At 45.4% G+C, this 24,685-nt stretch overlaps 1 protein-coding gene across 2 annotated transcripts; it reads left to right on the top strand.

Moving 5' to 3' along the window:
• The first annotated feature begins 422 nt into the window (after positions 1-422).
• Positions 423-24,134, top strand: LOC117337931 (repetitive proline-rich cell wall protein 2-like). Of its 2 annotated transcripts, none has more exons than XM_033899080.1 (3): positions 423-534; positions 18,053-18,176; positions 20,084-24,134. In XM_033899080.1, the coding sequence occupies exon 3, from the start codon at positions 21,093-21,095 to the stop codon at positions 22,032-22,034; it is 942 nt and encodes a 313-aa protein (XP_033754971.1). In that variant the 5' UTR covers positions 423-534; positions 18,053-18,176; positions 20,084-21,092; the 3' UTR covers positions 22,035-24,134. Both variants share the same exon structure in this region, with proteins under 2 accessions (XP_033754971.1, XP_033754972.1).
• Positions 24,135-24,685: the final 551 nt, after the last annotated feature.

Raw genomic sequence — 24,685 nt, 5'->3', positions numbered from 1 at the left:
CAACCCCCCCCCCCCCCCCCCCCCCCCCCCCTCCGAATATCATTTTTTTAAGGACGGTTTAACTTGGTGAAATTTCCTTGCACCCGGAACCATCATGATGCATGGCGCCGTGTTGATTTACAATATACGATTGTGAATGGCTTTTACAGAATCTGCACCCTCAAAGATTTAACCCCTTTGTATTATAAGTAACAAAGTCAAGGAGTGTGTGTGTGGGGGGGGGGGGGGGGGGGGGGGGGGGGGGGGGGTTAAATATGTATTATTAAAGTCTATGTATTGTACAAACAGTGCACCTGGTCAGGTTAACAGATCCGGTTCACAGTGCCCTGTGGTAGCACCGTGACCCCTGACCTCTCCAAGCAGTGGTTGTGTTTAGATTATATGTATACAATAATTACATACCGACCGATTTACTATACGTACCCAGTAAGGAATTTAAACACAATGTATACACACTTCAGTAACATCGGCTGTCGACGAGTTACCTGTATCGATTGGATTAAAACGTAAACATCAACAGATGCCCTCATACAGGTAAGACAATTTTCATTAATGTTTTATATTTTATTCATTCATAGCTTGACCTCGACCAGACTAACAATTTGGCTGATACGATGACAAATCAACCGTAAATGGCAACTGCTCTGGTTAATATGTATACCACATATATTGGAATTCGACAGTGTTTTAAAATACGTGTACACACATACCTGTACATGTGACGAGACATATCTTAATAACGAAGAAATTTGAGGTAAATTTAGAAATTTCATGGTTACAGTTTTGTACATTTATAAGAAAAAATGCATTGTAGATTCCATGTTTGGACACCACGAAATATAATTACAGTTTACGTATTCAACACCGTACAACTTCGACGGGAAGTCTCAAATCTTAACCTTCGGATCAGTAACATAGTGCATATGAGACATAGGGCTAACTATCGGATATGTAACATAGTAACACAAATGACGAAGGAAGACAAGTGCCTAGCCAGAAATACCTGCTGCTTAAACCACTGCGCCACATCCACGTTCCTACATTTTATATTTTATATATCTTCATTCTTATAACAAATGTAGCATAAAATATTATATAATTCTTAATGGAATCTGGGGACATATATTACATACCGGTCCTTTTGTTTAAGGATATACACCAACATCGCTTGTAATATACTTCAAATGTTACAGATAGGTATACATGACCTAAGAGACAATTCTAAGTCTGTACTTGATCTATTTTCCCTCCTTAAAACCGGTTCGATGCCCTTTGGGATTTTGTCCAACATCAAGAGTCCCTTCCTACCCCCATCAACCCCCCAAAAAGGAACAGGATCCCACAGGGAACTGTCTTAAATCCCTCCTCCGCCCGTCCCCCAAAAGTGACGGGATCTCCAGTGTAACGACCTACATATCGCTGACCTCCCCTAAAGGGGATACGATATCTCGGGAAAGACTATCAATAAACCTCTCTCCTCCCCTCCCCCTAAAGGTGACAGAATCTACCAGGGAATTCTACCCTAGATAAACCCCTTCTCCAAAAGTGACACGATCTGCCAGGGAACTACCCAAAATAACCCTCCCCTGCCCTCCCTCGAAAGAGACAATATCTCCCAGGGAACTACCCAAAATAAACCCTCCCCTGCCCTCCCTCGAAAGTGACATGATCTCCCAGGAAACTACCCAAAATAACCCCTCCCCTGCCCTCCCTCGAAAGAGACAATATCTCCCAGGAAACCTTAATATACTCATCCCTATCCTGTTTCACAATGCCCTGTGTTTAAATGTTTACAGCTAGAGCCATGTTGTTTTTTAGTATATATACCTATAAAGGTGTTGTCGGGCTATTTTGACCTTCTAATAAACTCATTAAAGATTTGTTTGAACAGAGATTGGACCATTTCTCCAGGCTGTATACAAACAACAAACCGATATCAATGTCGTGTTCCGTGTTGTTTTTATAGCAGATTGTTAATAAACGAAGATACACGTGCTTGTTTATATATAATTCTGTAAGGACAGGGGGTGACGTCACACAGACCAGATATGGCCAGTGTCATGATATCGTGTGACTTGTTCAATACACAATGGCCATCAAACTTCCCATGTTCGAACCTGAATTATTGCGTGACGTAGATTTGTGACGAGTTTGTTCCCTTTGTAAACACTATTACAAACACAGGTGTTAGTGAAAAGTATATTACAACCACGGGGGATTGTTACCAGTCACATGACTACATCACAGGGGATTGTAAAACAACTCGATTACAACCACAGGGAATTGTAAACAGAATATTACTATCAGGTAAACAAAATATTACGATCACAGGGGATTGTAAACAAAATATTACGATCACAGGGGATTGTAAACAGAACATTATAATCACGGGGTATTGTAAACACTCACATGACTAAATCACAGGGAATTGTAAAACAACATAATTGGAACCACAGGGGACTGTAAACAGTATATTACAACCACAGGGAACTATATAACACTCACATCACAACAACCACAGGGGACTGTAAACAGTATATTACAATCACAGGGAACTATATAACACTCACATCACTACAACCACAGGGGACTGTAAACAGTATATTACAATCACAGGGAACTATATAACACTCACATCACTACAACCACAGGGGACTGTAAACAGTATATAACGATCACAGGGAACTATATAACACTCACATCACAACAACCACGGGACTGTAAACAGTATATAACGATCACAGGGAACTATATAACACTCACATCACAACAACCAAAGGGGACTGTGAACAGTATATTGCAACCACAGGGAACTATATAACACTCACATCACAACAACCACAGGGGACTGTGAACAGTATATAACGATCACAGGGAACTATATAACACTCACATCACAACAACCACAGGGGACTGTAAACAGTATATTACAACCACAGGGAACTATATAACACTCACATCACAACAACCACAGGGGACTGTGAACAGTATATTACAATCACAGGGAACTATATAACACTCACATCACAACAACCACAGGGGACTGTGAACAGTATATTACAATCACAGGGAACTATATAACACTCACATCACTACAACCACAGGGGACTGTAAACAGTATATTACAATCACAGGGCATTGTAAAATTCACACCCGTGAAGTTTTAAAATAGGAAGTTATGTGTTATACATGTATCTAGTTATATGTAACGGGAAGCATTGATGGTAAGTTCCTTTTAGCCGAGTGACAGGGCTAGTTCGGACACCAGTGTGATCAGGCAAGATTGCGTTTGGTCCTTAATCACTTGTATTTTATGGGGAAAAATCCTAATGTGTGCTGAACATCCGGGTAATAGAATCAAGTTATAATCCCAGAGAATGACTCACGGAAGAGGCGACATATGTGGAAGGGCCTGATAAATCAGGCGTTTTCTCGTTTGTATATTCCTAGGTGGATATTGATGAAATTGATCAACAACTATGCGGTCCTCAATCGTTTTCCTATTGTTTGTCGGTACCCTGGTCACCCATATTTTTATGACCTTGGCTGTACTTGAGACATTTAACACACGCAAAACAAACTGGTTTAAGTCGTTAATTGACTTTCGTAGGGAACATGTCTATACAAATGTATATGGTGTAAGAACGACTGGCCCCTAATACATACAGTTGTTTATTATTTACTAACCTTTGAACGAAACATTAAACATACCATTTATTGGGGTCGGGGGTCGGGGGTCGAGAGGATCAGATGCCATGAAAGTTAGGGTATGGGTGAATGGTGAATGAACGTCTGGGGGAGAGCAAAAAGAAAAGGGTATATGAATGGACGAGTGCTGAGGGGCTGGAGTGGTGGTGTGTCCGGGGGTGGGGAGGTATGCCGAGGGAGAGGGAGTGAAGGGGTGTCGGGGAATGGTATAGAGGGGGAGGGAGTGAAGGGGTGTCGGGGGGAATGGTATAGAGGGGAGGGAGTGAAGGGATGTCGGGGGAATGGAGAGGGGAGGGAGTGTGAAGGGTGTCGGGGGAATGGTATAGAGGGGAGGGAGTGAAGGGGTGTCGGGGGAATGGTATAGAGGGGAGGGAGTGAAGGGGTGTTGGGGGGATGGTATAGAGGGGGAGGGAGTGAAGGGGTGTCGGGGGAATGGTATAGAGGGGGAGGGAGTGGAAGGGGTGTCGGGGGAATGGTATAGAGGGGAGGGGGAGTGAAGGGGTGTCGGGGGAATGGTATAGAGGGGAGGGAGTGAAGGGGTGTCGGGGGAATGGTATAGAGGGGGAGGGAGTGAAGGGGTGTCGGGGGAATGGTATAGAGGGGGAGGGGAGTGAAGGGGTGTCGGGGGAATGGTATAGAGGGGGAGGGAGTGAAGGGGTGTCGGGGGAATGGTTTATAGAGGGGGAGGGAGTGAAGGGGTTGTCGGGGGAATGGTATAGAGGGGAGGGAGTGAAGGGGGTGTCGGGGGAATGGTATAGAGGGGGGAGTGAAGGGGTGTCGGGGGAATGGTATAGAGGGGAGTGAAGGGTGTCGGGTGGAATGGTTATAGAGGGGGAGTGAAGGGGTGTCGGGGAATGGTATAGAGGGGGAGGGAGTGAAGGGGTGCAGGGGGTGTCGGGGGAATGGTATAGAGGGAGTGAAGGGGGGTCGGGGGAATGGTATAGAGGGGGAGTGAAGGGGTGTCGGGGGAATGGTATAGAGAGGGGGAGGGAGTGAAGGGGGTGTCGGGGGAATGGTATAGAGGGGGAGGGAGTGAAGGGGTGTCGGGGGGGAATGTTATCGAGTGGGAGGGGTGAAGGGGTGTCGGGGGGAATGCTTATAAGAGGGGGAGGGAGTGAAGGGTGGTGTCGGGGGGAATGGTATAAGAGGTGGAGGGATGTGAAGGGTTCGTCGGGGGAATGGTATAGAGGGGGAGGGAGAGTTGAAGGGGTTTGTCGTGGCGACCTGGTTATAGAGGGGGAGGGAGTGAAGGGGTGTCGGGTGGAATGGTATAGAGGGCGGGGGAAGTGAAGGGGTTGTCGAGGGAATGGTTTATAGAGGGGGAGGGAGTGAAGGGGGTGTCGGGGGGAATGGTATTTAATAAGGGGGAGTGAAGGGTTGTTCGGGGGGGAATGGTATAGAGGGGGAGGGAAGTGAAGGGGTGGTCGGGGAATGGTTACAGTATAGAGGGGAGGAGTGAAGGGGTGTCGGGGGGGAATGGTTATAGAGGGGATGGGAGTGAAGGGATGTCGGGGGAATGGTATAGAGGGGGAGGGGGGAAGGGGTGTCGGGGGGGGAATGGTTATAGAGGGGAGGGAGTGAAGGGGTGGGGGGGAATGGTTGAGAGGGGGAGGGAGAAGGTGAAGGGGGTGTCGGGGGGGGGAAGGGGGGGGGAATGTATAGAGGGGGAGGGAGGTGAAGGGGGGTGTCGGGGGAATGGTATAAGGGGGAGTGAGAGGGGGTGTCGGGGGGGGAATGGTTATGAGGGGGAGGAGGAAGTGAAGGGGGGTGGGGGAAGGGAATGGTATAGAGGGGGAGTGAAGGGGTGTCGGGGGGAATGGTATAGAGGGGGGAGTGAAGGGGGGTCGGGGGGAAGTGTATAGAGGGGAGGGAGTGAAGGGGTGTCGGGGAATGGTATAGAGGGGGAGGGAAGGGGTGTCGGGGAATGGTATAGGGGGGAGGGAGTGAAGGGGTGTCGGGGGAATGGTATAGAGGGGAGGGAGTGAAGGGGTGTCGGGGGAATGTATAGAGGGGGAGGAGTGAAGGGGTGTGGGGGGGAAAGGTAAGAGGGGGGGAGTGAAGGGTGTCGGGGGGGAATGGTATAGAGGGGGAGTGAAAGGGTGTCGGGGAGGTTAGGGGAGGGGAAGTGAAGGGGTTGTCGGGGGAATGGTTTATAGAGGGGAGGGAGTGAAGGGGTGTGGTGGGGAATGGTATAGAGGGGGAGGGTAGTGAGGGGAGGGGGGGAATGTATGAGGGGGGAGTGAAGGGGTGTCGGGGAATGGTATAGAGGGGGAGGGAGTGAAGGGGGTGTCGGGGGAATGGTATAGAGGGGGAGGGAGTGAAGGGGTGTAGGGGGGGAATGGTTTTAGGGGGGGGAGTGAAGGAAGGGGTCGGGGGGGAATGGTTTAAGAGGGGGAGGAGTGAAGGGGGTGTCGGGGGGAATGGTATAGAGGGGGAGTGAGGGGAGTGAAGGGTGTGGGGGAATGGTTATAGGGGGGGGGAGTGAAGGGGTGTCGGGGGGAATGGTATAGAGGGGAGGGAGTGAAGGGATGTCGGGGGAAGGGAATGGTATATAGAGGGGAGGGAGTAAAGGGTTGTCGGGGGAATGGTATTAGAGGGGGAGGGAGTGAAGGGGTGTCGGGTGGAATGGTATAGAGGGGAAGGAGTGAAGGGGTGTCGGGGGAATGGTATAGAGGGGGAGGGAGGTGAAGGGGATGTCGTGGGAAATGGTATAGAGGGGGAGGGAGTGTAAAGGGGTGTCGGGGGAATGGTATAGAGGGGGAGGGAGTGAAGGGGTGTCGGGGAATGGTATAGAGGGAGTGAAGGGGTGTCGGGGGAATGGTATAGAGGGGAGGGAGTGAAGGGGTGTCGGGGGAATGGTATAGAGGGGAGAGTGAAGGGGTGTCGGGGGAATGGTATAGAGGGGAGGGAGTGAAGGGGTTCGGGGGAATGGTTATAGAGGGGGAGGTTTAAGGGTGTCGGGGAATGGTATAGAGGGGGGAGTGAAGGGTGTGTCGGGGAATGGTATAGAGGGGGAGGGGTGAAGGGTGTCGGGGGAATGGGGGTTAGTGGAGGGGGAGGGAGTGAAGGGGTGTCGGGGGGAATGGTAAGAGGGGGAGGGAGTGTAAGGGGTGGGGGGGGAATGGTAAGAGGGGGAGGATGAAGGGGGTCGGGGGAATGTTAGAGGGGGGGGAGGTGAAGGGGTGGGGGGAATGGGTTATAGAGGGGGGGGAAGTGAAAGGGTGTCGGGGGGGAATGGTATAGAGGGGGAGGAGGGGGGGTGGGGGGAATGGTATAGAGGGGGAGGGAGGTGAGGGGGTGGGGGAAGGGTATAGAGGGGAGTGAAGGGGTTGTCGGGGGAAGGTATAGAGGGGAGGGAGGTGAAGGGGTGTCGGGGAATGGTATAGAGGGGGAGGGAGTGAAGGGGTGTCGGGGGAATGGTATAGAGGGGAGGGAGTGAAGGGGTGTCGGGGGAATGGTATAGAGGGGGAGGGAGGAAGTGAAGGGGGTGTCGGGGGGGGGGAATGGTTATAGAGGGGAGGGAGTGAAGGGGTGTCGGGGGAATGGTATAGAGGGGAGGGAGTGAAGGGTGTCGGGGGAATGGTATAGAGGGGGAGGGAGTGAAGGGTGTCGGGGGAATGGTATAGAGGGGGAGTGAAGGGGGGTGGGGGGAATGGTATAGAGGGGAGGGAGTGAAGGGGTGTCGGGGGAATGGTATAGAGGGGGAGTGAAGGGGGTCGGGGGAATGGTATAGAGGGGAGGGAGTGAAGGGGTGTCGGGGGAATGGTATAGAGGGGGAGGGAGTGAAGGGGTGTCGGGGGAATGGTATAGAGGGGAGGGAGTGAAGGGGTGTCGGGGGAATGGTATAGAGGGGGGGGGAGGGAGTGAAGGGGTGTCGGGGGGAATGGTATAGAGGGGGGGGGGGGGGGAGTGGTATAGAAGGGGGGTCGGGGGAATGGTATAGAGGGGGGAGTGAAGGGGGGGGGGGGGAATGGTATAGAGGGGGAGGGGGAGTGAAGGGGTGTCGGGGGAATGGTATAGAGGGGGGGGGAGTGAAGGGGTGTCGGGGGAATGGTATAGAGGGGGAGGGAGTGGAGGGTGTCGGGGGAATGGTATAGAGGGGGAGGGAGTGAAGGGGTGTCGGGGGAATGGTATAGAGGGGGAGGGAAGTGAAGGGGTGGGGAATGGTAGAGGGGGGGGGGGAAGGGTCGGGGAATGGATAGAGGGGGAGGGAGGGAAGGGGGGGGGGGGGAATGGTATAGAGGGGGGGAGTGAAGGGGTGTCGGGGGGAATGGTATAGAGGGGGAGGGAGTGAAGGGGTGTCGGGGGAATGGGTATTGAGGGGGGGAGTGAAGGGGTGTCGGGGGAATGGTATAGAGGGGGAGGGAGTGAAGGGGGTGTCGGGGGAATGGTATAGAGGGGGGAGGGAGGAGTGAAGGGTGTCGGGGGGGGGGAATGGTTATAGAGGGGGGAGTGGGGGGGAAGGGTGTCGGGGGGGTGGGGGAATGGTATAGAGGGGGAGGGAGTGAAGGGTGTCGGGGGAATGGTATAGAGGGGGGGAGTGAAGGGGTGTCGTGGGGGGGAATGGTATAGAGGGGGAGGGAGTGAAGGGGTGTCGGGGGAATGGTATAGAGGGGAGGGAGTGAAGGGGGTCGGGGGGAATGGTTATAGAGGGGGGGAAAGGGAGTCGGGGGATGGGTTTGAGGGGAGGGAGTGAAGGGGTGTCGGGGGAATGGTATAGAGGGGGAGGGAGGGGAAGGGGGTCGGGGGAATGGTATAGGGGGGGAGGGAGTGAAGGGGTGTCGGGGGAATGGTATAGAGGGGGAGGGAGTGAAGGGGTGTCGGGGGAATGGTATAGAGGGGGGAGTGAAAGGGTGTCGGGGGAATGGTATAGAGGGGGAGGGAGTGAAGGGGTGTCGGGGGAATGGTATAGAGGGGGGAGTGAAGGGGTGTCGGGGGAATGGTATAGAGGGGGAGGGAGTGAAGGGGTGTCGGGGGAATGGTATAGAGGGGGGGGAGTGAAGGGGGTGTCGGGGGAATGGTATAGAGGGGAAGGGAGAGTGAAGGGGTGTCGGGGGAATGGTATAGAGGGGGAGGGAGTGAAGGGGGGGAGGGGGGAGTGAGGGGGGGGGAATGGATAGAGGGGGAGGGAGTGAAGGGGTGTGTGGGGGGGGAATGGTTAAGGAGGGGGAGGAAGAGGAAGGGGTGTCGGGGGAATGGTATAGAGGGGGAGGGAGTGAAGGGGTGTCGGGGGAATGGTATAGAGGGGAGGGAGTGAAGGGGTGTCGGGGGAATGGTATAGAGGGGGAGGGGGGAAGGGATGTCGGGGGAATGGGATAGAGGGGAGGGGTGAAAGGTGTCGGGGGAATGGTATAGAGGGGAGGGGAAAGGGGTAGAGGGGGATGGTATAAGGGGAGGTGAAGGGGGTTGAAGGGCGGGGAGGGATGGGGAATGGATGAGAGGGGGAAGGGTCGAAGGGGTGTCGGGGGAAAGGGAGTGAGGGAGTGGGCGGCGGGGGAGGGTTATAAGGGGAGGGAGTGAAGGGGTGTCGGGGAATGGTATAGAGGGGGAGGGAGTGAAGGGGTGTCGGGGGAGATGGTATAGAGGGGGGAGGGAGTGAAGGGGTGTCGGGGGGAATGGTATAGAGGGGGAGGGAGTGAAGGGGTGTCGGGGGAATGGTATAGAGGGGGGAGGGAGTGAAGGGGTGTCGGGGGAATGGTATAGAGGGGGGGGGGAGTGAAGGGGTGTCGGGGGAATGGTATAGAGGGGGAGGGAGTGAAGGGGTCGGTCGGGGAATGGTATAGAGGGGGAGTGAAGGGGTGTCGGGGGAATGGTATAGAGGGGGAGGGAGTGAAGGGGTGTCGGGGAATGGTATAGAGGGGGAGAGGGGGAGGAGGAGGGGGTGGGGAATTGGTATAAGGGGGGAGTGAAGGGGTGTCGGGGGAATGGTATAGAGGGGGAGGGAGTGAAGGGGTGTCGGGGGGAATGGATAGAGGGGGGGAGTGAAGGGGTGTGGGGGAATGGTAAGTGGAGGAGGGGTGGGGAGGGGGTGTAGGGGGGGGGAATGGGTGGGGAATGGTATAGAGGGGGAGGAGTGAAGGGGTGTCGGGGGGAAGGTATGAGGGGGAGGAGTGAAGGGTGTCGGGGGAATGGTATAGAGGGGGGGGGAGTGAAGGGGTGTCGGGGGAATGGTATAGGGGGGGAGTGAAAGGTGCGGGGGGAATGGTATAGGGGGGGAGGGAGTGAAGGGGTGTAGGGGGAATGGTTAGGGGATGGAGGGGAGGGAGTGAAGGGGGTCGGGGCGGGGAATGGTATAGAGGGGGAGGGAGTGAAGGGGTCGGGGGGAATGGATAGAGGGGAGGAGTGAAGGGGTTTGGGGGGAATGGTATAGAGGGGGAGGGAGTGAAGGGGTGTCGGGGGAATGGTATAGAGGGGGAGGGAGTGAAGGGGTGTCGGGGAATGGTATAGAGGGGGAGGGAGTGAAGGGGTGTCGGGGGAATGGTATAGAGGGGGAGGGAGTGAAGGGGTGTCGGGGAATGGTATAGAGGGAGGGAGTGAAGGGGTGTCGGGGAATGGTATAGAGGGGAGGGAGTAAGGGGTGTCGGGGGAAAGGTATAGAGGGGAGGGAGGGTGTGAGGGGAATGGTATAGAGGGGAGGGAGGTGAAGGGGGATGTCGGGGGAGGGTTGGGGGGAGGGATGTGAGGAGGAGTGAAAGTGTCGGGAATGGTATAGAGGAGGATGGATAAGGGGTGTCGGGGAATGGTATAGAGGGAGGAGTGAAAGTGTCGGAAGCAATGGAAGAGGAATTTCATTTTTGAAGGGAGTGAATCGGGGGATGGTAAGAGTAGGGATCGAAGGGTTTGTCGGGGATGGTATTAGAGGGAGTAGGAAGGGGTGGGGGAAAATTTATAGAGGGGAGAGTGAAGGGATGGTGGAATGGATAGAAAGGGAGTGAAGGTGTCGGGAAGGTATATAGGGGGAAAGGGGTGCTGTCGGGGGGGGAGTAACATGGGGTGAGGGCCGGAAGGGGTAGAGGGGTTGGGTGGGGGAATGCAAGGGGGGGGAGTGAGTGAAGTGGTGGTTGTCGGGGGAGAGGGGTGATGGTTGGGGGAGTGATAGGGAGTTCGGCGAATGTATAGAGAGTAGTGAAGGGTGTGAATGTATAAAAGGAAAGTGTCACCAAAAACTAAAAGGGACTCGTCAAAAAGGGGAATGAGTGTAATGTTTATAGGGGGAAGTATTAAGGTGTTGGGAATATAAGGGAGAGTGAAGGGTGTGTCGGGATTTTATCAGGGGCGGAGTAATGTCGGGGAAAGGAAAAAAAGGGATGACAGAAGGTTTCTTGAATGGTATCGGCCGATAGTGAAGGTGGGGGGAAAGTTTAAGAGGGCATGAAGAGGGCATGAAGGGATGGTGATTGTGGTGTCGAGGAGAGGGTGATCGTGGTTGAGGAGATCGGGATGTGACAGTGAAGGAGTACTATTGAAGAGGAACTGTAGGTCACAATAGTAAAAGTATTGTATATAACACTTGGTGATGTAAACGGTATATAAAGTAAATTGTCATTCAGTCCAGCTAATCTAGTGTTTATCAAAATGTCTGAAGAACACACTCGTCGACACAGCTAAGTGTTTAAATTTTCTATTCAATTTCAAAGACTGAATACGAGAGGTGTTTGTAAGCATTATTAGCCACCACTTAGTAGTATCGTAAGCAAGCTATATTAAATCAGTATTGATGTTGAAATTTCCCTCCAAAGATTATTTTAGTTCAGATAGTTTGGTGATTTAGCTAAATCCATTCTATATCAAGATTAGGAAAATGCTGTTTAAAAGCAATACAATTAAAGTACGGAATGATTGCAAAAAGGGATGTCATTAAGTAAATCAGAAAGGTATTAACTATTTGCTGCATTAAAATCGAGGCCGCCATAGCTCAGTCGGTTAGAGCGCCGGCCACGTAACCTTCCATGGGTGAAGGTGCCGCGATAGCTCAGTCGGTTAGAGCGCCGGCCACGTAACCTTGGGTGACGAACCGAGGTGCGTGGTTCGATGTTCCTTATCCGTGTCAGTTTGTGTTTCTCGGAAAGCTGAGAGGTTGACTGGTCCGTGCTGTTGCGACTTTGTCCTTAGGCAAGACACTTTTCGGCAAGAACTACCCCTTATTGCTCTGAATTGTACGCGACGGCCTCCCATATGTTGTTCAGTGAGGTAGTCACCAACTACTACAAAGGGACCCCGCCTCAAAACAGCACTGACTGTTCACTGATACTTTACTATTTTTACTGATTTTGGAAACGATCAATATATTAAAGCTTCGTAATGAATTCATGTTGAAATTCAAATGGGAGTGACTATCTTAAACTTACTTTGGTTGATATGTCTGGTAGTTCTGTTGCCGCTACCTTGGTTTATATTTTGAGAACGTGGCATTACCTGAGTTTCGTTAAATAAAGTCGTTCACCCTTTCGGAACTCCTTTCGGAATTCGCCTTTGATTTGTCCAGTTTGAGTTAAAATATGGATTCGTAAAAGTGACGATTTTTCTCTTCTTCTTTTTTCCCCACTATAGAATAGTGTTGAAAACATGAAAAGTTAATCTATTCCAGACTGAAGTCTTCATACAGTATTGGGATATTGGGAAAATACCTCGCATATCTTAGTATATTGTCTGTAATTTAGCGAACAGCATCGTGAGCGTCATTAGGAGACAAACATTTGTAGAATTGGTCGAAAGATTCAAAACGCTAGTTGGACTTCATTTAGAGCACACCAAAAGTGTTTGGGATCCACACAAAATAAATGACATTAAAACGATAGAGAAAGCTAAAAAAAAGACCAACAAAATTATTCCTTGGGTCTAAGACCATGAGCTATATAGCGAGAGACAACGCCGGTTGAAGCTCGCAACTCTAACAAACAGGTGCTTGAGCAAAGACATAGGCTTTGATCCGATATTGATGGAAGGTTTGTTGGATCAACAAGTCGTGCACAGAGTAGATAATACCTATCGAACAACATTATAACTGAAATACTAGAAACTATTACAACGGGGATAATTGAAACCTTGCGGAATAGTCTCCACCAAGATGTTTTTACGGTTGCCGAGTGGTTAAGGTGTCTCGACACTTTATCACTAGTCCTCCACCTCCGAGTTGCGAGTTCGAAACCCACGTGGGGCAGTTGCCAGGTACTGGCCCCAGGTCGGTGGTTTTTCTCCGGGTACTCCGGCTTTCCTCCACCTTCAAAACCAGGCACGTCCTTAAATGACCCTGGCTGTTAAAAGGACGTTAAACAAAATAAATCAAATCAATGTTTTGTTTTGTTTTTTCATTTGGAAATGTATTTCACTTTGGGAAAAAAATTGTCGAATTCTTGAAAAGATCTTGAATTTTGAAGTAAGATCATGTAGCACCTAACACATATGCTTATTTTATGTTTACCATCTTGTATTTTAAGTTACTTTGTATATTGATGTGGCTATAGAGGCAGCAATATATATGGTAATGAAGACAACCGGAACTTCCTATCTAATATACGAGCCGACAATGTACTCATCCGGATCATGTACTGACAATATATGGCGTTCGCTGTAGTTGACACCCCGCCAAAATAACACCAATATTTCATTATCCATAAAACTAGCGACTTTGGCGAGATTTTGCCCATTCTGACAGCTCGGCTGACTTGTGTGTGTGTCGCGCGCTGTATCATCGTCAATCAAATCGCGTCCAACGAACCATAGCAAACACCTATTGTTTAATATCCATAATAGGTTGTATTGTTATGGAAATGTATCTATTATACTCAAAGGGCGGGGAGATAATTGTGTTTATCCTCGTCAGAGAATAACTACCTATACTTGTTAATATATGAATTAAGTAAAAACTTAGAGGTAATTTGTCATAGTTTAGTATCCCCCAATTTGACCTCAGTCCTGTAAAAAGTTGTTTACTATTCCTCAAATTCAGCACGTGACATTAAAATCGTGATTATATGGACATTAATACTTAATCTGTCAGAATAAACTCCGAAATAAATCCGGAGTCCGGCTTTTTATCTGAATCGTTGATTAAAAAAAACGTTTTCCCGCATGACATATCCGGGAACTTTTATGTTTCAGGAAATGTCAGTGATTTACGGACACGATAATACCAATACACATCCTTGATAGTAAACAACTCCGAAAATATCATCTTTCTTTTTTAGAATCAACATTCTTGCTGAAACTCTTTTCGTTTCCACTTTCATTACACACGCACGTACATGTACAATGTCCGGATGCCAAAGAGGGAAAAAGCCACTCTAGATATGACAGTTTTTTTTGTATGGAGATATTTACACTTTTGTGATTATATCAAAGAGACATACTTATATATTTTTCTTTTCCATCTCACTGTTGTTTTCAGTTTTGTTTTGTTCGCTCTCAAGATATTTTTTTTTTTTTTTTTTGAAACTTTGAAATACTGAATTCGTATTTAAAGACTACCTTCTATTTCCGTTAAGGACCGACCTTCGTTGAAAAGAGAGTTGTAGTTCTTGAGAAAATGGACGATGATTTAACAGTCTTCAATTCAATTTCTTCCACAACCATGTTCATCTACAAACGTGTGAAGCTTCAAACTCCAGGGGACGAACATCAAAACCTAGAAAGGATATAAACACAGCAATGCTAACATTTCTCTCTAAAACATAAATCGCAAACCGGCGCGCCTCTCCTCACAAAGCCGGGTCGATAGAGTTTTTCTTTTTAAATTTTAGACGTTGCATTCAAAGTATGGGGCCTGCGGTGGCCGAGTGGTTAAGGTGTACCGACACTTTATCACTAGCCCTCCACCACTGGGTTGCGAGTTCGAAACCTACGCGGGGCAGTTGCCAGGTACTGACCGTAGGCCGGTGGCTTTTCTCCGAGTACTCCGGCTTTCCTCCACCTCCAAAACCTGGCACGTCCTTAAATGACCCTGACTGTTAATAGGACGTTAAACAAAAACAAACCAAACGTTCAAAGCATACTTAAAAGCAGATACTTATGAATATGTATATATGCTATATACATGTGATTCGTTCTTTATCATAAAGAGTAAATTTACGGACACGATTTATAACGTTTGACGGTAAACTTGAAATTCATATTTCCTTTATTGCGACACACAGCACGTTCGACACTTCACATAATAAGAGAAGTCTTTGGTGTGAAAAATAGCAAAACGGTAGTGCATATGGTAACGTCAAAATAGCCATTTGTCAACCACCACCAGATGTTCAAATAGCCTGAGATCCTCTGTGGTCCGTCCTCAAACAAATTTTTGTATTGCTATGTCATAGAAAGAAAAGTATAGCGGGTATCTTTAGGAATTTTTGTAGATGTGCTCCACGTGGTACCTAGTTATGTTTTGGCCAATGGGCAGCCATCTAGGACTTTGGTACTCAGCTACATTTGTTTGTGGGACGGGGTGAGCATGGGGCGGACGTTGAGAAAGAGGATGTGATTGGAAAGCAAGATGGAGACTGCCTGTCTCAACTCAATTTTGATATAAATATTTCTCTAGAAGGTACTTTATGCATCTTTCTCGACTTAGTGTCAGACAAGCAGACGAGATATCCCTGGTGAGACCATTTCCCGCCCGTAATGGCAGCCACTGGCCATATCCTAACACGGGCCTTCTTTTAAACACCATTTTAACTATCGTTTTATTACACACGTTTCTTATTCACTTTCTGACGAATGCTGACTTAGTTTGACATCAACACACACCTTTATCAGACCCATAGTTATCACGTATCTTATTTGACTTTTAAATTAGTTTTATGTTTATGTGTGTGTGGACTTTTTGGGTGTTACCCTGGGAAAGGGATGCATAGTCTGTGTCAAGATTGTTGACGAGGAAATGTATTCTTTAAGGGTTACTAGCTCGACCACGTGGATTTCCCCAGTAACTCCAATTATTTTTCAACAGATTTCCTTCAAGGCTTCAATTACTTATCTAGCCCGGGTTATCAAGATTCTAATATAATATCCGGTCCGGATTATTGAGAACCCGGTGAAGGATATCTAATCCGGATTATAAAGGTTCCAATGCAGATATGTGATCCGGTTTATCAAGGTTGTAATGTAGATCTGGTCCGGATTATCAAGGATGTAATGTAGATCTGATCCGGATTATCAAGGTTGTAATGTAGATCTGATCCGGATTATCAAGGTTGTAATGTAGATCTGGTCCGGATTATCAAGGTTGTAATGTAGATCTGATCCGGATTATCAAGGTTGTAATGTAGATCTGATCCGGATTATCAAGGTTGTAATGTAGATCTGATCCGGATTATCAAGGTTGTAATGTATCTGATCCGGATTATCAAGGTTGTAATGTAGATCTGGTCCGGATTATCAAGGTTGTAATGTAGATCTGATCCGGATTATCAAGGTTGTAATGTAGATCTGGTCCGGATTATCAAGGTTGTAATGTAGATCTGATCCGGATTATCAAGGTTGTAATGTAGATCTGATCCGGATTATCAAGGTTGTAATGTAGATCTGGTCCGGACTATCAAGGTTGTAATTTAGATCTGGTCCGGATTATCAAGGTTGTGATGTAGATCTGGTCCGGATTATCAAGGTTGTAATAAAGATCTGGTCCGGATTATCAAGGTTGTAATAAAGATCTGGTCCGGATTATCAAGGTTGTAATGTAGATCTGATCCGGATTATCAAGGTTGTAATGTAGATCTGGTCCGGATTATCAAGGTTGTAATGTAGATCTGGTCCGGACTATCAAGGTTGTAATTTAGATCTGGTCCGGATTATCAAGGTTGTGATGTAGATCTGGTCCGGATTATCAAGGTTGTAATAAAGATCTGGTCCGGATTATCAAGGTTGTAATGTAGATCTGGTCCGGATTATCAAGGTTGTGATGTAGATCTGGTCCGGATTATCAAGGTTGTAATAAAGATCTGGTCCGGATTATCAAGGTTGTAATGTAGATCTGATCCGGATTATCAAGGTTGTAATGTAGATCTGATCCGGATTATCAAGGTTGTAATGTAGATCTGGTCCGGATTATCAAGGTTGTAATGTAGATCTGATCCGGATTATCAAGGTTGTAATGTAGATCTGGTCCGGATTATCAAGGTTGTAAGAAAGATCTGGTCCGGATTATCAAGGTTGTAATGTAGATCTGATCCGGATTATCAAGGTTGTAATGTAGATCTGATCCGGATTATCAAGGTTGTAATGTAGATCTGATCCGGATTATCAAGGTTGTAATGTAGATCTGGTCCGGATTATCAAGGTTGTAATGTAGATCTGATCCGGATTATCAAGGTTGTAATGTAGATCTGGTCCGGATTATCAAGGTTGTAATGTAGATCTGGTCCGGATTATCAAGGTTGTAATAAAGATCTGGTCCGGATTATCAAGGGTGTAATAAAGATCTGGTCCGGATTATCAAGGGTGTAATAAAGATCTGGTCCGGATTATCAAGGTTGTAATAAAGATCTGGTCCGGATTATCAAGGTTGTAATGTAGATCTGGTCCGGATTATCAAGGTTGTAATGTAGATCTGGTCCGGATTATCAAGGTTGTAATAAAGATCTGGTCCGGATTATCAAGGGTGTAATGAAGATCTGGTCCGGATTATCAAGGTTGTAATGTAGATCTGGTCCGGATTATCAAGGATGTAATGTAGATCTGGTCCGGATTATCAAGGTTGCAATGTAGAAACCTTGTCCGGATTATAATGGTTTCAAAATATAGATATGTGGTGCAGATTATCAAGGTTGCAATTTAGATATTTGGTCCGGACTATCAAGGTTGTAATGCAGATATCTGGTTCGGATTGTCAAGGTTAGAACGAAGCCCGATATATATTGTATGGGGCGGAGCGAACCTCAACAGTCTCCGTGTGTCCTGGTCCTGATCAGGTGAAATCTGTCACTGTTGAACAGGTAAAATTGGATTTTAATTGCATTGTTACCTGTTATATACCTGGTGGGGGATATCACACTCATACACTTTTTATTGACAGTCATAGCATGGCTGACCTGGTTTGTCCTTGATCAAAGATCTACACCAAGTTTCTCCAGTAAGCTGGGTGTACACCAAGTATCGCTTCTACTTCGTTTAGGTTGGATGTTCTACAATTAACAACGCTTATTTCGTTACTTCTTTTGTTTTCCTCTTCTTTTTGATATGTTTTGATTTTATTGAAAACGTATACTATATATGTTTAATTCAGAACGGGCGAGGAACAGTATAAAAATCCTGTAACACCATAACCAGACTCTGGACAATGTATATATATATGATAATAGTATGTAATATATAGATATATACCTCTATAATGGGCGTTTTAACTCTGGCATTTCTCCAGGTGTGTGTACCAGGTGAGGTGTGGAGCGGTTATAAGCAGTGGTCCTAGGAAATCTCTGATGACTCTATCCTCTTCATCCTCATCCTCCTCATCGGAGTAATACTACTTTACAACCGGTATACAGGTAAGCGATATTAACCTACATAGCAGTATTATTGTTTTAAAAATTTATTTTTCGATTTAAATGTGAATAATGGACGGTGTTTATGTTAGATCAATTTAAACAAGTTCAAAGGCAATTACGATTTAGTTTATTGATATGTGTGAGTAAGTCTCAATCGAATGTATTCATGTATATGTATTTATAGAAGCACATCATATGATAGATGTACTGATGTTATCAGAAGTACGTATGTTAATTAGTGTTTTACTTATATAATCAGAGATACGTATGTTAATTAGTGTTTTACTTATATAATCAGAGGTATGTATGTTAATTAGTGTTTTACTTATATAATCAGAGGTACGTATGTTAATTAGTGTTTTACTTCTATAATCAGAGGTGTGTATGTTAATTAGTGTTTTACTTATATAATCAGAGGTATGTGTGTTAATTAGTGTTTTACTTATATAATCAGAGATATGTATGTTAATTAGTAAATGTGTTAAGATTAGGTGTGTATGGATGTGTATTGATGTGCATGTGTATTTTTAATATCCAATATAATAAATTTTGTTGGAATGTCATGATGGCAATGATTATGAAGAGTGTAGTAATGAAATGCTGTTGTGATGAAATGATGATGATGATGATGATGATGACGACGACGACGATGATGATGATGATGATGATGATGATGTATAAAAATTAGTGTTTTACTTATATAATCAGAAGTACGTATGTAAATTAGTGTTTTATTTATGTAATCAGAAGCTAGTACAGTATGTAAATTGGCGTTTCACGTACGTATGCAATTTAATGATATAAACACAAATAAATAGCTAATTTAATTATAAGTATACAAACAGAATTATACTTTATAGAACATATGGAATACATTTCAATATATACATATGTATAATATCACAACGTTAATGCCATATAAATAATGATCAGACTGTATAAATCATGGATTACATATCCTGACGTTTAACTCATGGCTATCCCTCTTTGTTCTCATCAATAACAACACTTCTCTAAATTGGCTATAATGACGTTTGACGATAAACATGACGTCACACCCGGTTTGGCGATCAATAGTGGCCGTTTGATGTTGGCAACAAAAGATTTATACAAGTATTGATTTTGCAGTGTCTCTGTAAATCATCTTTAAAATATATCAATCTTAGGCTCTGTACATCAAATTCTGGTTTTATACTATCAGCACACACACGAACGGGGGTGGATCGTAAGAACATGGCCGCACAATGTGTGTTTGAATTAAGGTGTGAACAGAGGCATTGGGTAAAATTTAGGTTAGATTATGGCGTTTATAGCTCTAATGAAGACAATGGAAACAACATCAGCTCTACCACAATAGGAAACAACATTTTCATTGTGCACATTGTGTTGTTTATTTGTTTCATTGTTTTTCTTAGCTTAACTATCTCACCCTCAAAACCACACAATTCATCTGTATAAATGTATGTTGTAAAATTATATAGGGAAAGTGCTTGATATAAGTTCCCAATTCTCTCGTATATAATATGATACAATAAGATGTTTAAATAAAAATAGATAAATAAATAAATAAAAGAAAAAACAATGTCTTTATTCCCGTACAGTTAAGCCTGTCATATTGTGACCTTTCAGTGGTGCCAATGAAAACGGTCACATATGACAGGTGGTCTCTTAATACAGGTTCGAGTAACCAGTATAGTAAATAACATTAGAAGAGAAAGTAGGTCACACATGAGAGGAAGTCTCTTAATTCAGGTGGTCGCTATGGCAGGTTTAAATATAAGTTTTAAAATATTTAGATTACGGCAAATATGGCGATTTTATGAATTTTACCCATGCTTTATGAACAACTAATTCAATTGGCTCGGTGGTTTTGATTTTATGTAAATGTGATCCTTTTTATTTTTCAGGGTTCGATAGAGTGATCAACCTTAGGAAGGTGACATATTGATTTAGCTTTTAATCTGACAATGCCGTCTTTCTGGAAAATATTGTGCTTCCCGAATCATCGACCTGGGAATAAAAATAACACTACGTCCAAGCGTTCACGGGAACGAGACAAATTCAGAGGAAGACCTCGATCAGAGCTTACACGCGGATTACAACCGGAAGTTGTAAACGACATCCACGACCAGTTTCCTGCACCGGAAGTAGAGGATGATACATTTAGAGATGTTAACCGGGACAGTCAGAAAGGTCTCATAGACGACAATAAAACCAAAAAACGACGTCGTGTTCAGGATATCTTTAATCCCGACTTTAAAAAGGACGAGTCTCTTTCGACGTCAGTGATTGGTCATAACGGTGGACGAACTTACGGGGCATTTGATTATTCGAGACACCAGCACGTGCGTCGTGCGCCAAGTCATAGAGAATTCGGTAGCGGTTATACTCCGCATGGATGTCGCCAGAACGCGAACAACCAAGTAGAAAGTATGTATAGATATGTTCCAAAAGCTGTGCAAAACGTGTACGCTTCAAAAGCTCTAGAAGGCAAACAGATGGACGATTTCTTCAACAGGCTGCACAGAGAAAGTTCAATGACTCATTTTGCAGCCAAACCACTGCAGTTAGCAAACGAGATTGTAATGCAATCTCCTCCCAAGTCTACTTCCGGTCATAATGACGACAAAGCTTCTTTAATTCCCCAAACGGAAATTGAATCTGGGAGTGATATTTTGAATGATGTTATGGATGCTGATGACGACTACAATGGAAATGTTTTGCTAAACATGGCCCCAAGGTCACGAGCACTGAACACAAATTTTGAGCAGATATGGAACAGCACCGGCGAAGTACTCTACTAACGTCATGCCGATGAGATGTGAGCATGCGCGTGTGTGACACAGATTTAACGTTCATACCGATTCTTGTTATACATTGTCCGTTTGCCCCCATGTATGTTGTATTCATTCCAGTATGTGTTGTGCTGTCCTAACGTTCCTAGTGTACACAATTAATGCTCTACTGTATGTTCGTCCTTGTGTAGATAATAAGCCAAATGTTCGACCTTCTGTAAACAATAAGTCGTATATTAGTTCTTGTGTAGACCATGTGTCGTATATTCGTCCTAGTGTAGACCATGTGTCGTATATTCGTCCTAGTGTAGACCATGTGTCGTATGTTCGTCCTAGTGTCGACCATGTGTCGTATGTTCGTCCTAGTGTCGACTATGTGTCGTATGTTTGTCCTAGTGTAGACCATGTGTCGTATGTTCGTCCTAGTGTAGACCATGTGTCGTATGTTCGTTCTAGTGTAGACCATGTGTCGTATATTCGTCCTATTGTAGACCATGTGTCGTATGTTCGTCCTAGTGTAGACCATGTGTCATATATTCGTCCTAGTGTAAATGATAAGCTGTATATTCGTCCTAGTGTAGACAAAACGTCGTATTATCGTCCTCGTGTAGACCATGTGTCGTGTGTTAGTTCTAATGTCGACCATGTGTCGTATTATCGTCCTAGTGTAGACAAAGCGTCGTATTATCGTCCTCGTGTAGACCATGTGTCGTATGTTCGTCCTAGTGTAGACAATCTGTCGTATGCTTGTCCTAGTGTAGACCATGTGTCGTATATTCGTCCTAGTGTCGACCATGTGTCGTATTATCGTCCTCGTGTAGACAATCTGTCGTATGTTCGTCCTAGTGTAGACCATGTGTCGTATGTTCGTCCTTGTGTAGACCTTGTGTCGTATATTCGTCCTTGTGTAGACCATGTAACGTATGTTCGTCCTAGTGTAGACCTTGTGTCGTATATTCGTCCTTGTGTAGACCATGTGTCGTATATTCGTCCTAGTGTAGACTATAAGTTGTATATTCGTCCTAGTATAGACCATGTGCCGTATATGTTTGTCCTCGTGTAGACCATGTGCCGTATGTTCGTCCTAGTGTAGACCATGTGTCGTATGTTCGTCCTAGTGTAGACAAAGCGTCGTATATTCGTCCTAGTGTAGACTATAAGTTGTATATTCGTCCTAGTATAGACCATGTGCCGTATATGTTTGTCCTCGTGTAGACCATGTGCCGTATGTTCGTCCTAGTGTAGACCATGTGTCGTATGTTCGTCCTAGTGTAGACAAAGCGTCGTATATTCGTCCTAGTGTAGACCATGTGTCGTATATTCGTCCTCGTGTATACCATGTGTCGTATGTTCGTCCTAGTGTAGACCATGTGTCGTATGTTCGTCCTAGTGTAGACCATGTGTCGTATGTTCGTTCTAGTGTAGACCATGTGTCGTATGTTCGTTCTAGTGTAGACCATGTGTCGTATATTCGTCCTAGTGTAGACCATGTGTCGTATGTTCGTCCTAGTGTAGACCAAGTGTCGTATGTTCGTCCTAGTGTAGACCATGTGTCGTATATTCGTCCTAGTGTAGACCATGTGTCGTATGTTCGTCCTAGTGTAGACCAAGTGTCGTATGTTCGTCCTAGTGTAGACCATGTGTCGTATATTCGTCCTAGTGTAGACCATGTGTCGTATATTCGTCCTAGTGTAGACCATGTGTCGTATGTTCGTCCTAGTGTAGACCAAGTGTCGTATGTTCGTCCTAGTGTAGACCATGTGTCGTATATTCGTCCTAGTGTAGACCATGTGTCGTATGTTTGTCCTAGCGTAGACAAAGCGTCGTATATTCGTCCTAGTGTAGACCATGTGTCGTATGTTCGTCCTAGTGTAGACCATGTGTCTTATATTCGACCTAGTGTAGACCATAAGTTATATATTTGTCCTAGTGTAGACCATGTGTCGTATGTTCGTCCTAGTGTCGACCATGTGTCGTATATTCGTCCTCGTGTATACCATGTGTCGTATATTCGTCCTTGTGTAGACAATGTGTCGTATGTTCGTCCTAGTGTCGACCATGTGTCGTATATTCGTCCTAGTGTAGACCATGTGTCGTATATTCGTCCTAGTGTAGACCATGTGTCATTTATTCGTCCTAGTGTAGACCATAAGTTGTATATTCGTCCTAGTGTAGACCATGTGTCGTATATTCGTCCTAGTGTAGACCATGTGTCGTATATTCGTCCTAGTGTAGACCATGTGTCGTATATTCGTCCTAGTGTAGACCATGTGTCGTATGTTCGTCCTAGTGTAGACCATGTGCCGTATATGTTCGTCCTTGTGTAGACCATGTGTCGTATATTCGTCCTAGTGTAGACAATAAGTCGTATGTTCGCTATATTATGTTTTGTTTGTCCATTGTTCGTGAGGATGTTGGTTTTCTGTTAACATATTAAAATTCTCGTTGTTTCTTTCATAAATGTACATGTAAAAAAACTGAGAAAATATTTATATAGTAAATGTCAAACTATTCGGTAACTACATCTAGGAACTATATTGTGTGAATTTAATTTGCGTTCATCTGGTAAGTTTGTACAGAAGGAAGTTAGAGTTGTCGAACTTACTATGAACCTTTTAAAATAAGTCAATAAAGAGGGACTACCGATGTACAGGCATGAGCTAGCCGCCATTACTGACAACCATGTATGTGTTGTCAGCTGACGTTCATGAAACCCAGACGGTGTCCATTGTGTAATGAAGGAAACTTGAGATATTGTTTGTAAATACATATTGAGGAACTAGTCAGTTAGGTGTGAGTGTGAAATGTCTATTTTATATAGTGCCAAATTATAAAACACAAGCGGTGCAGCTCGTAAACTACCAACATATGTTATATAAAAATTAAATAATAACCATGTTTACTCCTTTGTACTTTAAAAAATCTTCAGAAAGAGAGATCGAGAGATCGAGAAGGGGAATTGAGAGGAGAGAGAGAGAGAGAGAGAGAGAGAGAGAGAGAGAGAGAGAGAGAGAGAGAGAGAGAGAGAGAGAGCAGAGAGAGTGAGAGAGATTTCATATTTATTTATTGATCATGTATTCACAGTATGTAACTGAAAATGAAAACGAAAATGACTCTATATTAGTGTACATGTTGTAGTTTGCAATAAAGAATTGCTAATAGACCCGGGCGTGTGTGTTGTTTGTGTGGATAGTCATAATTACATATACCAACAACATGCTTTATCTTTACACATTGTAATACTGTGATGATCCTTGCTGTATATTTACACATTGTAATACCGTGATGATCCTTGTTGTATCTTTACACATTGTAATACCGTGATGATCCTCGCTGTATCTTTACACATTGTAATACACTGATGATCCTTGCTGTATCCTTACACATTGTAATACCGTGATGATCCTTGCTGTATCTTTACACATTGTAATACAGTGATGATCCTTGCTGTATCTTTACACATTGTAATACACTGATGATCCTTGCTGTATCTTTACACATTGTAATACCGTGATGATTCCTGCTGTATCTTTACACATTGTAATACCGTGATGATCCTTGCTGTATCTTTACACATTGTAATACCGTGATGATCCTTGCTGTATCTTTACACATTGCAATACACTGATGATCCTTGCTGTATCTTTACACATTGTAATACTGTGATGATCCTTGCTGTATCTTTACACATTGTAATTCCGTGATGATCCTTGC

The sequence above is a fragment of the Pecten maximus genome, chromosome 11, assembly GCF_902652985.1.
Source record: "Pecten maximus chromosome 11, xPecMax1.1, whole genome shotgun sequence".
Taxonomy (NCBI): Eukaryota; Metazoa; Mollusca; class Bivalvia; order Pectinida; family Pectinidae; genus Pecten; species Pecten maximus.
Note: the sequence above shows the minus strand (reverse complement) of the source record. Positions and strands in the feature narration are given on the sequence as shown.

Coding starts and splice junctions, on each gene's coding strand:
- LOC117337931 (XM_033899080.1), top strand. CDS start 21,093: ATGTGTTGTGCTGTCCTAACGTTCCTAGTGTACACAATTAATGCTCTA.